The sequence below is a fragment of the Nycticebus coucang genome, chromosome 7 (genome assembly GCF_027406575.1).
Source record: "Nycticebus coucang isolate mNycCou1 chromosome 7, mNycCou1.pri, whole genome shotgun sequence".
Classification (NCBI taxonomy): Eukaryota; Metazoa; Chordata; class Mammalia; order Primates; family Lorisidae; genus Nycticebus; species Nycticebus coucang.
The window spans coordinates 75,467,264-75,481,751 of NC_069786.1; the positions used below are offsets into that span (position 1 = coordinate 75,467,264).

The 14,488-nt window shown below is 38.3% G+C and overlaps 1 protein-coding gene across 1 annotated transcript in view; it reads right to left on the bottom strand.

Moving 5' to 3' along the window:
• Positions 1-14,269, bottom strand: part of TTN (titin) — a 281,643-nt gene extending 267,374 nt beyond the window's left edge. Inside the window, 8 exon segments of the mRNA XM_053597943.1 lie at positions 79-216; positions 894-1,052; positions 1,374-1,704; positions 6,789-7,033; positions 7,126-7,211; positions 7,697-7,984; positions 9,367-9,570; positions 12,022-14,269. Coding sequence (XP_053453918.1) covers positions 79-216; positions 894-1,052; positions 1,374-1,704; positions 6,789-7,033; positions 7,126-7,211; positions 7,697-7,984; positions 9,367-9,570; positions 12,022-12,112 — 1,542 coding nt within the window. The 5' untranslated portion in view covers positions 12,113-14,269.
• Positions 14,270-14,488: the final 219 nt, after the last annotated feature.

Below are 14,488 nucleotides of genomic sequence, written 5' to 3' on the forward strand. Positions count from 1 at the left end.
CCCCCTATGCCAGAGGTGGTGGGTTCAAACCCAGCCCCAGCCAAAAATCACACACAAAAAAAGCAAAACCATTTTCACCTGCTCATGAGTTACGTGCATCTGCTCTTGCTTTGTCGTAATGACTTCTCTGGCTCTTGTTTTTAATTCTTGTTGTTTGGTTTTATCGGCGGCCACTGCTACCTTAGTTACAGCAGTCCTCTCTGCCTCTTTTCTTACCTGGTTTTTATAGAGGAAAGGAAGGAGACATTTTAATGCGTCTTACATAAAAAGTCACAATCATATATCTGGATTAAGACATAAATGTCACACAAGAGAGGATAAGGAGGAAAGCTAGAGTAATTTTAAACTATAACAGGAAATCCATTCAAATGCAAGGTGGGAAAAGACCCTGGATTTATAACACTGTTCAGCTATGAATCAAGTGTCACATTTGTTTTTAAGAAAGTAAAAGCACTGGTCCTTTGGGGGAAGCGTAGAGAAATGTAACGTCTGTCCTGAAATGGTGGATTCCGTGCCTGGCTCCTAAAACTGCTGAGCTCTGTGTTTGAGGGGGTCTCTTGTGTAGCTGTCGCCAACCACCCTGTCCCTTGCTCAAGGAGGAGTCTCTAGGTACCTACCTTGAATACTGTAGGTAACTTTTCCCTGCCAGACACAGCCCAGACATTTTCTGGTCTGGTCTGCTCTTGTGGTATTTACACCTTACACACCTTTGGTATCTCAGATCACTTTTTGCTGATTAAGTTCTAGAAATCTGGGCCCTTCCGGGCTCAGGGCTGCCCTGGAAATATCTCCGCACGCAAATCTCTGCCAACAGCGTGGGAGGGAAGGACACGAGCCAGCGAAGGACACGAAAGGCTCGGCGTGCGGGCGCCCCCTGGCGGCCTCGCGCGTACCTGTTCCTGAGCAGGTTGGACGCGCACAGCAGTCGTGGTTGTAGTTGTCCTCTGGGCAGTCTGCTCTACAGCGCTGATAACTGGTTCTCTCACTCTGGCCATATCAACAGCAGCAACGACAGTCGCGACAGCTGCACTTTTGTCAGTTTCTTGTTTCACCTGGATTGGAAATGACCAAGTAGATTACTTTTTAAAAGACATGTACGGAAGAAGATAAAAAAGTGCAATGGAAATCGAGCTATGTCGAGTAAAATGTACACCTGTCTATGCCTTTATTATAACCAAGAAACGCAGGATCTGTGAAATTAAAACCTGTATTTTATGTAAACTTCACAGATTAGAGCTTGTGTCCCAATTTTTTTTTTAAAGTTTTTACAAAGGCTTGTGGCCAAATGTGGCCTTCAGTTCCTGTTATAATTTTATGTTCCTATTCCTTTTCCCTCTAAACTCTGCAGAGAGACAGAGCAGTCCTGACAGTACCTCCTTGGCGCCGGCGTCGATGGCCCCGGCAGTGAAGGTGGCCTCGGCGGACACCCTGGCGGCAGCCCCCGCGGCTCCGCTGATGGTCACTTGCTCCTGGATGCCGTATCGCCCTTCCCACCGCTCCTCCGTCCTGATCTGAGTCGAGCTTATCTGCGTTGTCTCTCTCATCTCAGCCTCAGTTGAGGAGGCCACATAGGCCTCCTGCTTCCAAGGGGGCGGCACTTCAGGGCCCGTGGCCGGGGCGGATGTCTGGGTCTTACGCGCCAGTAATGGAGACTTCACGGATCTGACAGGGGACGTGGAGATCCTTGCGGCCGGAGACACGGACCTGAAAATCGGAGCTCAGAGGTCAAGAAAGCCAGGGAGGCAACTCCAGTGGGGGTAATCGGATTTGGATAATGGGATGAAAATCTGGTAGAGCTTTAAGACGGAGTTTTAAAATGCGTGCTTCGATAACCTATTCGGGGGGTAAATAATGTACTTGAAAGCAATTCATTTTAAATCTCACTAAGCCTTGTTCTTATCTCCTGTAACCCTACAAAGGAACCAGACATAATTCTAAGTAAGCTAAAGATTGTGTGCCCTGCATCTTCTCACATTGGAAATAAATCAAGACAGAAGAAGGTGCTTCCCTGGTTTGCAATGAAAGAACGAGGCAAATCTGGTAATTGTACCTTAAGTTTTTCTATATTCCCAATCCTGGGGGCTTAGAGGGTATCAAGTAGGAATTATATGAAGAAAGGTTTCTGTAATCAAAATGCTTGTGCCATTCTGGGCTGAACAAGAAAAAGTGATTTTTTTCCCCTGAAGGCCTCCCCACAGCCCTCACCATGTGCTATGACTGATGAATTTCCTGGACAGGAGGAATTCTCCTGATGCTTTTCAGGAAAGTTTTTGAGTATAGGCTGGACAAGGGGTCAGGGGGTTTGTGGACAGCTCTTTTTAGTTTCCTCTATTTGTTTATAATGTCCTTGTATTACTCTCTGGACTATGTGTACTCTGGAAATTTGCTGATTTGAAAACTAATGATTCTGTAGTTTTTTGTTAAATTAATAAAGTAGCTTCCTCCAAAATAGTTTTCACTGTTTGCTTTTTAGGTGTATCCAAAGTGCAAGTAGCACCAATGGAAGGTTATGGGCTCCTGGTGTCAATAGCCAAAAGGGACAGTTTCTGATCTGTATCAATAACTCTGGAGATTGGCCAACTATTTTAAGGTAAAAATTTTCAAAACTACATAGAACCTCTGTAGTTGGCCACATTCCTGTATTGACCCCTTCCTTAAGTTGACCTAATTTACATAGACCAGACATGCATCCTATGTGCATATGAGGACATTAGGCCTAGTTCCTCACGTTGGCCACCTCTGTATGTTGACCAGTTTGTTGCAGTCTCTTGGGTGGTCAACTTACAGGGGTTCTTCTGTAATTTATTAATCAATAAGGTTTATTAGATTTTCTCCTCTAGGTGGCAGTATTGCCTTATCATTGCATTTTACTCATTCTTCATATAGGAAAATGTTGTTTATAGATGTATTCCAGCATTATATAGGACATTTAGCTTACATTGATCACAAATGGAATAATTATTCTAATTAATCTCAAGGTATAGTTGATATTTGCCCTAAATTACAGAGTAACTTAACAGTACCTTACAACATTATCTCATAGAGAAATGTTTAATCATTTTCTTGAAGAAGGGCTTTTTTTGTAAAAAAACAAAAAAAATCAGTTTACATTTATAAATGAATTTGTAATTAAACTAAAAAGAGATCTGGGGAATGAGTCTCTATTCTCAAATGACTGCCTTAGAAATATAACAGAAACTAGGTTAGAATAGTGGATAGTCTCTGCCAATTGAAGAAACGCGGAGATGTGAACTTTTGGTTTCAACCTGGGCCTTGTTTTTGCTGTACCTAGCAAAGAGGGTTAAATTCAAAAAGAGTTAAAAACATGATTAGCATGACATGAGTGATTAGCAGCAGGCTGCAGGTAAGCCCATAACTGTGAAAATCAATGTAATTTCAGTCATTATAGGAAAGTGCTTATTTCTGCCCTTATAATAAAAAATAATCACCTGGTCACAGCTAGATACAATATCCCTCATTCAATGAAATATGCTTGCCTTATTCTACAACAACAATCAAAATTAAACTAGGAGACATTTAAGAAGTAGACTATCTTGGGTAACCATTATTTTCTCCACAAATAGGCATTTTGTTTCTTAATTATTTTAAAGCAAATTCGGGGGGCGAGATTTAGTAATTTGGCTGGTTATTAATGAACTCTTAGAACTGGGAGTGCTAAGATAATCAAAATGCTCCGTGGGATTGGAGACATAATTCTAAATGACCCTTAGGCTTGGAGCAAAAAAATATAGTGAGGTTGTTATCTCCGTCAGAAATCGCATTTGCACTGTGGTGTGGTTTCATGATGGGCAACCTTGGAATTAGCCTGAGACTGAACACATTTTTTTTTTTTTTACAATTTTTAAATTATTGTTAAATCATAGCTGGAGACTGAACACATTTTTATTTGATTGCTGTACATGTTTTTAAAAGTCAGCTTTTTGTTCAAAGTTTCACGTTAGTGTTTGCAAATATCTTTAATTTTTGAAGTGGCAAAAGATAATAAATATTAGAAAATATCTAACATTTTGTAATAAACGTATTGGATATTTACATTGCCTCTTCTATGAATGCTTGTATTTCTGTCATTGTTTTCATTTGTGTTGTGTATTTTTTCTTTAAAAATTAATTTACGACCACTTTTTAATACATTTGGTATGCTAGTTCTTTGTCGTGAGTGTTGTATACATTCCCCCTGTTCCACTGCTGGCATATTGCTTGTTTACCGGGGGTTGTCCAGCTGGGTCCATTATGCACTGTTGCTAGGCTGGTACGGTTCACACTGTAGCCATTGTATGTTTACGAGGGTACTTTTCTGGCAGAGGCAATGAAGTATGTTGAGGAAGGGGACCCTTTAAAATTTTTTTTTTCACTAATGCACTATTTGGATTAGTAATGACTTTGCTTTTGCCATACATAAATTTTGATTTTTATGCAGTTGAATCTGTAAATCTCTTTTTAAAAGCTCCTCCTCATATGTTGTCCCAAATTTTCATCCCCTTGGTTTTGTTATTTCTTTTTTATGGTTTGTTTTTAGTTTTTTAGAGACATGGGTCTTACTCTGTCACCCAGTTCGAGTGCAGTGTCACAATCATAGGTTTTAATTCTTTAATTTAACTTTTTAAACAAACTGGGATTTATTTTGTGAATGGTGTGAGGTAGAGGTTTATGTTTGTTTTCTTCCAGAGGGACAGCTACTTGAGCCAGCACTCTTTATTAAAATATTAGTATAGAGTATAAATGCCTTTTTTTATTTTTCCAATTGGGGCTACTGGCAAAATGCCTGTTTTTTTTTTTTTAATGAAATCATAGCTGTGTACATTAATGCGATCATGGGGCACCATACACTGGTTTTATAGACCATTTGACACATTTTCATCACACTGGTTAACATAGCCTTCCTGGCATTTTCTTAGTTATTGTGTTAAGACATTTACATTCTGCAATTACTAAGTTTCACATATACCCTTGTAAGATGCACTGCAGATGTAAACCCACGAGTATAAATGTCTTAACACAATAACTAAGTAAATGAGATGAGGTATATATTAACCAGTGTAATGTAAGCGTTCCCAATTCTATATGAAATAAGCACATTGTACCCCATAAATGCATTCGTGTATACATGATCTATGTGTTTATGATTTAATGAAAAAAATGGAAAATTTTATTAAATAGCATTGTTAAAATTCCAAAAATAAAAAATTAAAAAAATAAAATATCCTCCCTTTCCCTTTTTGAATTGAAAGGTCTCTTTGATTAAAAATTGCATGTCCTATATATTTGGATCTATTTCCAGACTATTCTCCTCCTCTGATCTATTTTTCTATTCATGTACCAACATCATAATACTTTTTTTTTTTCTTATTGTTGGGGATTCATTGAGGGTACAAAGAGCCAGGTTACATTGATTACATTTGTTAGGTAAAGTCCCTGTTCTAATTGTGTACATCATAATGTTTTGATTACAATAACTTTATAGTAAGTTTGAATTTTTATTGGGTCAACTATCTCCTTATCATGCTTCTTTTAAAAACTTTCTTGGCAGGGGTTCTTAACTTTATTTAAATTGATCAAGAAACATTTATTTTGGTTCAAATTGTATATATATTTTCAGTTCGTTACATTAAAAACTTCATCATGATGAACTAAAACCCAGAGTTTCAGATCCACTGTGAGTAATTTTCACTGAAATATATAATTTTTGAGCCCTGATGATACACGCTCACCTTCTAAATTATCTCCATATCACTTAAGCATAGAAATCTATTTTATTTTCTAGATAACATAAGCGAAATATTTAAAGATTTTACTTATCACCTTGAGTATAAGAATATTTGCATAATTATTATCTATTTACAAGGCACCTTCAACTAATTATCTCATTGAATTCTCACAATGCACCTTGAGATGACTCTTTATTATTTAATGAATTTTTTATTAATATTAAATCACAGCTGTGTATATTAATGTGATCATGGGGCACCATACACTGGTTTTATAAACAGTTTGACACATTTTCATCATGCTGGTTAACATAGCCTTCCTGGCATTTTCTTAGTTATTGTATTAAGACATTTATATTCTACATTTACTAAGTTTCACATAGAGGAAGCCATCAATATACAGTAACTATTATTTTATTATTATAATTGTTGTCTTAAATCAAACTATTAGCAAGTGACTGGGCTGATTTGAACTTAGGGGTTTCAACCCTGACTTCTGTGCTCTTTTCATTTCACTGTGCTATTTTTTGGCCACTGCTGCAGATATTTATTAAGTGGAATATAAATAAGAATTTAAAATTAGAGCTTGTAAAGTTCCTCAATTTACCTATGGGCTATGAGGATTTGTAAAAATCACATTCAATAACTTCTTGGTTTACTTTCTTTTACACTGGCTACTTTTTTTTTTTTTTTTTGGTTTGTTTTTTGTGAGACAGAGTCTCACTCTGTTGACCTGGGTGGAGTGCCAGGTGTCATAGCTCACAGCAACTGCACACTCTTCAGCTGAAGTGATCCTTTTTTCCTCAGCCTCCTGAGTAGCTGGGACTATAGGTACCCATCAAAAGATCTGACTAGTTTTTCTATTTTTAGTAGAGACGGGGTCTTACTTTTGCTCTGGCTGGTCTCAAACTCCTGAGCTCAAGCAATCTGCCACGTTGGCCTACCAGAGTGCTAGGATGACAGGCGTGAGTCACTGTGCTTGTGCTTACTGGCTACAATTTTGATTGCATGAAACCTAATTTTAAAATGCATAATAACCTGTTGTCTTTATAGAAGATTTACCTGACTGGAGACGGGGTCGGTGCTCGCACATGTCTGACTGGGGAAGGGGAGTGTCTTATTGGTGATGGAGACTGCTGTCGAGCCAGCTGTGCTTTGGAAGCAATGGATGGTGGTGTTGGAGACCTTGACTTTGGCTTAGGAGGAATCCTGGGAGGTGTTTTATGTGGCAGCTGTTGCCCAGCGGCACCATCCATGACCATCTCAACTGTTGCAATTGATCTGGCATCAAAGTGGGCTTCAATCTTCTGTAAAAGATTAAACAAAACCCATGTTGAGGAGGACTACCTGGGAAGCAACAACCTGAAAAGGCTCGAAAACCGGCAGTGTAGAAAAATACCTTTTCAATTCGGGTTTCTCTTGTTTCCGAAATTTGAGCAGTCGAAACAATTGTCTTTGTCTTTTTAGCGGGTACTACTTCTTCACCTGAAGGAAGGGAGAGATGAATATTTAGTAGGGGGAGCAATGACACATTTTTAAAGAGATGCTGTTAATTCCGACTACAAAGTCAAGAAAGATTTTTGGCTATCCAAATGGAAGAAAATGCAGAAAGTTTCAGTTCCATATGAACATAAATTAGATTTAAAAATAGAAAATGTTCATTATTAGATAAAAATTTATTTAGGACCATTTTTCAAAAATTCCATTATTTGCCAATAATTTAAAAATGCAGATCACTTCACTGAAATACATTCCAATTTATAATGGAATGGAATATATAACCAGAGATTGCTTCAATTTTGAGCTCATGCCTAGAGTCTCCAAGGCTTTTCTTTCCATGGATGTTAAAAATCCAACTTTGATTTCAGCTTACAGCCTTCCCAGGGCCGTTGGAGGCAGGTCTGGCCCCACTGTGTCTCAAACCATCCCTCTCTCTTTTTTTCTCTCATTCTTCAACCTCCAGTGCATACCTTGGACCAGCAATTCAGCAGTCGAAGTAGCTCTTCCAACGCTATTGGTAGCATTTACTGAATAGGTTCCAGAATCTTCAGGGTATGCTTCTGCAATTAGTAAGCTGTAGAGGTCGCCTTCTTGTGAAATTTGAAAATCAAGGGAGCTCTGGATTTCGGCTCCATCCCGATAGAACTTCACCACAGGTGTAGGGATTCCAGTCACTCTCACTTGGAGTCTCACTTGGCTTCCTTGTCTCACGGTCATGCTCTGCAGTCGTTGAACAAAGTTGGGTGGTGCTGTCTCTGCTGCAGGGAGAAGAGAAAAGAGTGAGGACTTTGAGCCAGGATGCTTCCAACAGGACATTTTTAAACAATCACAGTTCCACTTCCAAAACCAGGCCATGACTCCTTGCCAATCCACATCCTTCACTGTCCTTGAACCCAGCTCATCCAGCAAATAACAGTTAAGAATGGAGCTGGACGATTCTCACCACCCTATTTTGATTTATTTGCTTTGTTTTGTTTAGCAGTTGTAAGTCATTGCCATTTTGTTCCTTTGTTTGTTTTACAGAAAAAAATTAGATCTTGTGATAGCATTTCTGGAGAATCTTCCTGATGTTTTTCCCAACCGCAAATTTAGCACTATACTAACATGTTAAGACAACTTCATCATTTAGTAACTTGCATTAAAATAAATTCAAATGGGCGCACCTGTGACTTACTGCATCACTATATTTAAATTCAAGTTAAAAATCCCAAATTCTTTCCAACTTGATAGGTGCTCAAGTAACCCAAATATTTCCTTGTGTTTAAAATGTTAATCCCTATAATGACATGATTTCATGTTAATTATGCTACAGAAACGGGAGTTTTTTTATGTTGAAAGACTTTTTCATAAGATAAATGTGAAGAGTGAATGGAATTAACTTTGACATGTTTTTGAGCAATAAACAATAGTAGATGCTGCCAACCATGTGCATTTCCATTTCTGGATTTTCTGGACGCATGTTAAGTTTTGTACCTGATGTAACCTGATGTGCTTTCTGGTTAGGCCAATTATAGCCCGGTGCTTGAACATTGCTGAAGGTATATTTATTGGATAAGCCTATTTAATATTATGAAGCTCATTCAAGATATTATTAAGTGTAAAGTCACAAAATATTCTGTCTCACTAGGTAATAAAGGATGGAGGAAAACAGCAGAGGCCACTAGGATAAGTGATCACTTTTCTGAGGAAACTGTTTTATGCATTTGAATAATAAACAAATATTTGTCTTTCTCTGGATATATTTACATGTTTCTTAAATGGGTGGCCTGTGGATTACCTGCATCAGAATTATCTGGGTGCTTGTGTGAATTCCTGGAGACATATGTATTATTCCTCATTTGACTTCTAACCAAAGCTCTAGGCCTTTGTATGTGCTGAGATACACCATTTTTAGCATTGCTTAGCATACTTTTGAGTGTTCAATATATGCAGAGAAACTGATTTACAGCCACTAATGAGCTATATTGTGAGAGAGAAATTAAATTCCAGAAGCAAACAACTTTGTTATAAATTCAGCCTCCAATGGTTCTCCTGTAGGTTCAAAGCAGCATCTGCTGTGTTCACAGCTTTCTGGAGCCCCTTCCCCGTGTTAGCGATGTCCTCTGGAGGGTGGAGGATTGGCAGGACCCCACTGGCCTACCTGTCACGAGAAGCTCAGCAGTACTAGTTGCTTGTCCAGATCCATTGGTTGCTCTCAGGGAGTATCGTCCACTGTTGGCTTTAGTCACGGCGGGGATCACCAGCTTAGCGCGGCCATCGCTAAGGGAGATCTGCACGCCGGGCAGCGTGGAAGTGGAAATTGCCTGGCCATCCCTGAACCAGCTCACCTCAGGAACTGGGAAACCTAAAGAGCAAGGACAAGGCGTCTTTATGTCTGAGTGGCACCACAGTCTTCTGCCCTGACCCATCGTGCCTCCTGCCTGGCCCTGAGCCATGAAAGCTCTCCAGAGTGGAATGACATTTAATGACAGCGAAAACCTGACAGTCGCATGAGCAAAGTGTAAACTTGCAGACCATTAGGAAGGGGGAGGCTGGTGCCTTCATTTCATAGGGGTGGAAACTGAGGCCAAAAGAGGCTTAATGAATTTTTCCAAGGTCCCCCATCTGGCAGTAGCTCACAGAGGACTAGAATTTCTATCTCCTGACTTCCTGCCCTCCTGCCCCAGGGCTCCATCTGATGCAATTTAATAGATGTCATTAAAATCATGAAAGGAATTTATAAAAGTGAATAACCAAGGAAACTTTGAAATAAATAAATAAGTGACTGTTGTCCTTTTTGATAAAAAGGGAAGAGCTAAGGGATCCCCAGGCTCTGCCTGACAATCCCAGGAGGCACGGTCACGGCCCTCCTCTGTGGTCACGGGGACCCTGCCTTTCTGAACTCGCCTGCTTTCAGATGTGCAGCCAGTAAAGGCACCATAATACAGAGAGGCAGGTTTCCCACAATCAGAGACTCAGCCAAACCTAGTCTTTCAGAACAACATGGATGGTTGGAATTGCAGGTAGAAAAGCCAAATTCTCTTTACCTGCTTTAAATTGTAGAGCTCATTACTACCTGTGTATGGTTTGATGTTTTATGTGTATTAAACCTCTGCATTGAGAAGGCATGAAGCAAGTTCCGAGCATGCTTTACTTTCCATTTGGCATAAATGCTAGTGATTTATCTCCTTAAGCGGGTAAGTGAAAATAACCTAGAGAAAGTGTATTTTGTTGTCCTTGTATTAGCCAATCTTCCACTATGGCTGAGTAAATAGTTTACTATACTAATGCATGGGTGAAGAATGTTTTCAGTGGTGTTCTGATAAGAATTTAGTATCATATAGTATGAAGGAACAAGAAGTTAGGAGGGAGCCAGATTCCACTAACCCGCAAGCAGGCAAATTCCCACGGAAGCCATGTGTGTTCTGCTCAATTCAGATGTTACTGCGTGTTACCAAATAAATCAGTGAAGTACAGTAGACCCTCTGTAAGATGACCACTCAAAGGACTGTAACAAACTGGTCAACATACAGAGGTGGTTAACATAAGGAACTCGGTCTACTGTACTGATATGTACATGTAGCATATGTCCAGTTTATGAAAATTAGGTCAACTTAAGGAGGTGGTCAATGTAGGGAGGTGGTCAACTATGGAGGTTCTACAGTATTTGAAAGTCACTAAGAGTTTATTATGTGTAAAGAGAATTGGTCTATATAACATACAATAGAAAATAAATAGTGATTATATGGTATTTGTACAATGTAAAATAAAGCATTATCCAGTCATAAATAAGATTGATGCATGAAATAGGGACGAAAAAGGAAAGAGAAAAAGAAAATCTTATTTTATATCTTTATTAAAGCCATAAAATAAAAAAAGAGGGGCAATGCTCCATGGAGGTAATTAAATTAAGGATTAAGCATGATTTTTAATTAATCCATATAATCTTACATGGCTAGTTACAATAGTGCAGAAAAAAGATGATACTGATTAAGTAATTTTATTATTTACAATATAGATCAATGACTATCCTTCATTTTTGCCTAAGACAATAGATCCTAGAAGCCATACATTTTCTTGAATCATCTCTAAACTGAGTTATGAAGAGAAAGAAGGCAAAAAAACCCCAAAAAACCCCAACCTCCCCCACCCCCCAAAAAACAGATAAACATCTTTTTAAATTAAATTTTAGGGTTAATATTTGTTTTTCTTTACTATCGAGATCAGAGTGGCATTTTTAAATGTCATTTCACAATGATTAGAAAGTCTTTTAATTCAATAGAATCACTTAATAAAGATCAAAAATAAAAGCAGAAAATAATTAAGAGTTAGCTCATCACTGAATGGCTTTGCCTCTGAAGAAAGTCAGATACATTCTAATTTTCCATATAAAGCAACTGAAGTTCAGGTGCACAGAGTGTCAGCCAGGCTAGGAACCCAGCAGCTCTGTGGCTGGTACCTACTGGGCTTGAGTTCTTGGCGTTCAGTCTGACTCTGCAGCTGAGCCCAAATATAGAATGACCAAATTTGGTCCTACTTAGCTGCTTGATTCTGACAGCAATTTTAAACCAAATGCTAATTTTTTTGCTTTGTGAAAATTATAAATATGAATAAAACATTTTCGAGCCATTATATTGTCAAATTTTGTCAGTACTCTGTGTACGGTACATGCCTTTAAAAATGACCCTTCCGTAGCATGGGACCAATTTTACAATGCAAAAGCCCAGCTTAAATTTGACATCAATTCTTGCAGGCAAGTTAACTTACTGGAGAGGAGGCGAAGAAAACAAACGAAAGTGTGAGTGTGTGAGCTTACCACTAATGTGAGCCTCAAAGGTTGCGGTACTACCCTCCAGTACCACAACGCTTTGTAACGGCTGCGTAAACGTCGGTGCTTGAGTTGTCATCTTCTTAGGCACTCTGGAAAGGAAAAACAGAAAATTAGGATGTCACAGCTAAGGGCCACCCTGGAGCTACTTTGCAGATTGCAGAGACACATTTCTCCAAAGGGATTGCTGGGCCTAGAGGGATGGGCAGGCCTTCTCCTTTGTGGCTTCAATTTCAATAGTTGACCTTTGAGGTGACTTGAAACCTAACACAAAGTAGCAAGTCCAAGGACAAGTGGAAAAATAATCAGCCGAGCTGAGCAAGGAATGTGCCCTAGCCGTCAAAGAGGCTTCTTACCGGGTAGAAAATCAGGTTGAGAGATGAAGAAGAACCGTATTAGTGACAGGGATAGCAAAGTGTAATTAAAGATAAGAGATACACGACAAATGTAAAGTGAATCTCTGCACCAGCTGAATGTGTAAGAAACAGTGATTTTTAAAAAAATTTCCTTTCTCCCAATGTTTCCACTCACTGTATCTACACTTATAAAGGTGACATTGATTCAGATATTATCTGATTGCTTAAAATAGTCACTGGAACGAAAATTTGAACTTTGCAGTTTCTTTCCTGTCTTGCAAAGCTTTGGCAAGTCCTATCAAATATGCAAACTTCGTGTAGACAGCATACGGTGCTTTCCACTTCTTAGCATTTCTTCACACTGTGTAATAAATGTTGCGACTGCCGAAGTAAATATTCAGAAAAATTTAGGTTTAAGTGAGGAGGCCAAAATTTATTATAGAGATGAAAGAAAAAATTGCTAGCGTGAGCTCCTAAAATGGAACAATTTGCAAACTTAGAATAATGGAAGACTGGTGTGAAATGTAGATATAGTAAAAAGGTCTGTGCTTTCCTAATGTAAAATATTCAACACCAAAGAAATGAGTATTAAATTTGCAGTTAAGTCCTTTTATTAAGTGGAAGAGCTCCTTTTCTTTTAGTTTCAGACATATTATGAGAAAAAGTTTTTAATCCATAGATACCTAATTATTCAACACGATTATTCTACTGTTCTGAAATAAAAAGGCAATTTCTGAAATGTCAATTGCTGCATGACTATTTGTCATGAAATTCTCTATTTACTAAAACTTTACAGAAAATCTTCCTAGTGGCAATTCTACACTATACTGTAACTTTTACTTAGTTAAAACAAAATGAAACCAGCATTCTCTCAGACAATAAAATTTATATTTGGGAAATTTAGATAGTATTCAAAAGGTTTTTGTGAAAATTTCATCAAGAACTCCTTTCTGTAGCACATTATCTTCAGAATAAGCAACTTTTGTGTCTAAGTTTTCCTGTTTACAAGCTAGTGCATCTTCTAAAAATAGCTCTAAGACTTCTTAGATATATAATACATAATTATATATCCATGTATTTATAGGCATTTACAATTAGTAATCTAATTCTGGGAAGATGGGAAACCAAAGTGTATTTAGAAATAAAAACTCTTCATACATTCTTACCCTTTTTAGCATCAACATAGCTCATATCACATAATTGGATTGTGAATTAAAATGTATAATGAGATTCTGAGTATTTTAGAAAACAATTATATATCTTTATTCCACATTTCTAAATCTGTTGCAATTAACTGGCCTAAATTGGTCTTACATTCCTATTGTCTAGGTAAATTTTGTTGATTTAGCGCTTGCTCTTCACAGGCCTTTGTCTAATGAGGTCTGAAGGTATGCGTCTCAAATGTCATGCTCCTAAAATAAACCACCCACTGTTGACTGACAGTGGGCAAGTGTTGTGTCACTGTCCTGCAACTGATACCTCGGCAGTTGATTCCCTTAAAAAGTCATCGGGGTGTAGCTGATACCACATGCATTTTATCAGAGCTATTCTTGGTGCACCTCACTTTGTCACAGAGTAATATAACCTTGAACATTCTCAACAGACAAAAAAGAGTCTATAAAAGAAGCAAACACTTCTATCTTCAATTCAGACCAAAACTTTTAGAATAGTAGGTGCATTTAAACAATTTGAATCACTGAATTATTCAGCCGATACGCTAAAGCATTCAACTTTTTAAAGAAAAATGTTCACACATTTTAAAATATTTAGTAAGTAGATTTGTATAGGGGATCAGCATCAGCAAGAGGAAGCTACACAAACACTTCAACAGAGGCATTGAGCACACAAAGGTCATCAGGAGGCAGATCAACAAGAAGGTGACTCTACTGTTTAAGTAAGAAAAGACTGCTTACCTGATCTCTCAGGAGTGCCTAAAAAGGGTGGGACTAAGCCCAAGGTTGCTTCTGAAACGACGTCCTATGTAGAGTTGGTTTTTCTGACCATCTCCGACATGAATCGGTGAGCCTCTAAACCTAAAAACAAAACTACACAGTCTTGACTGTGTAGTTTTGCTTTTCTATGCAATCCCTACACCCGAG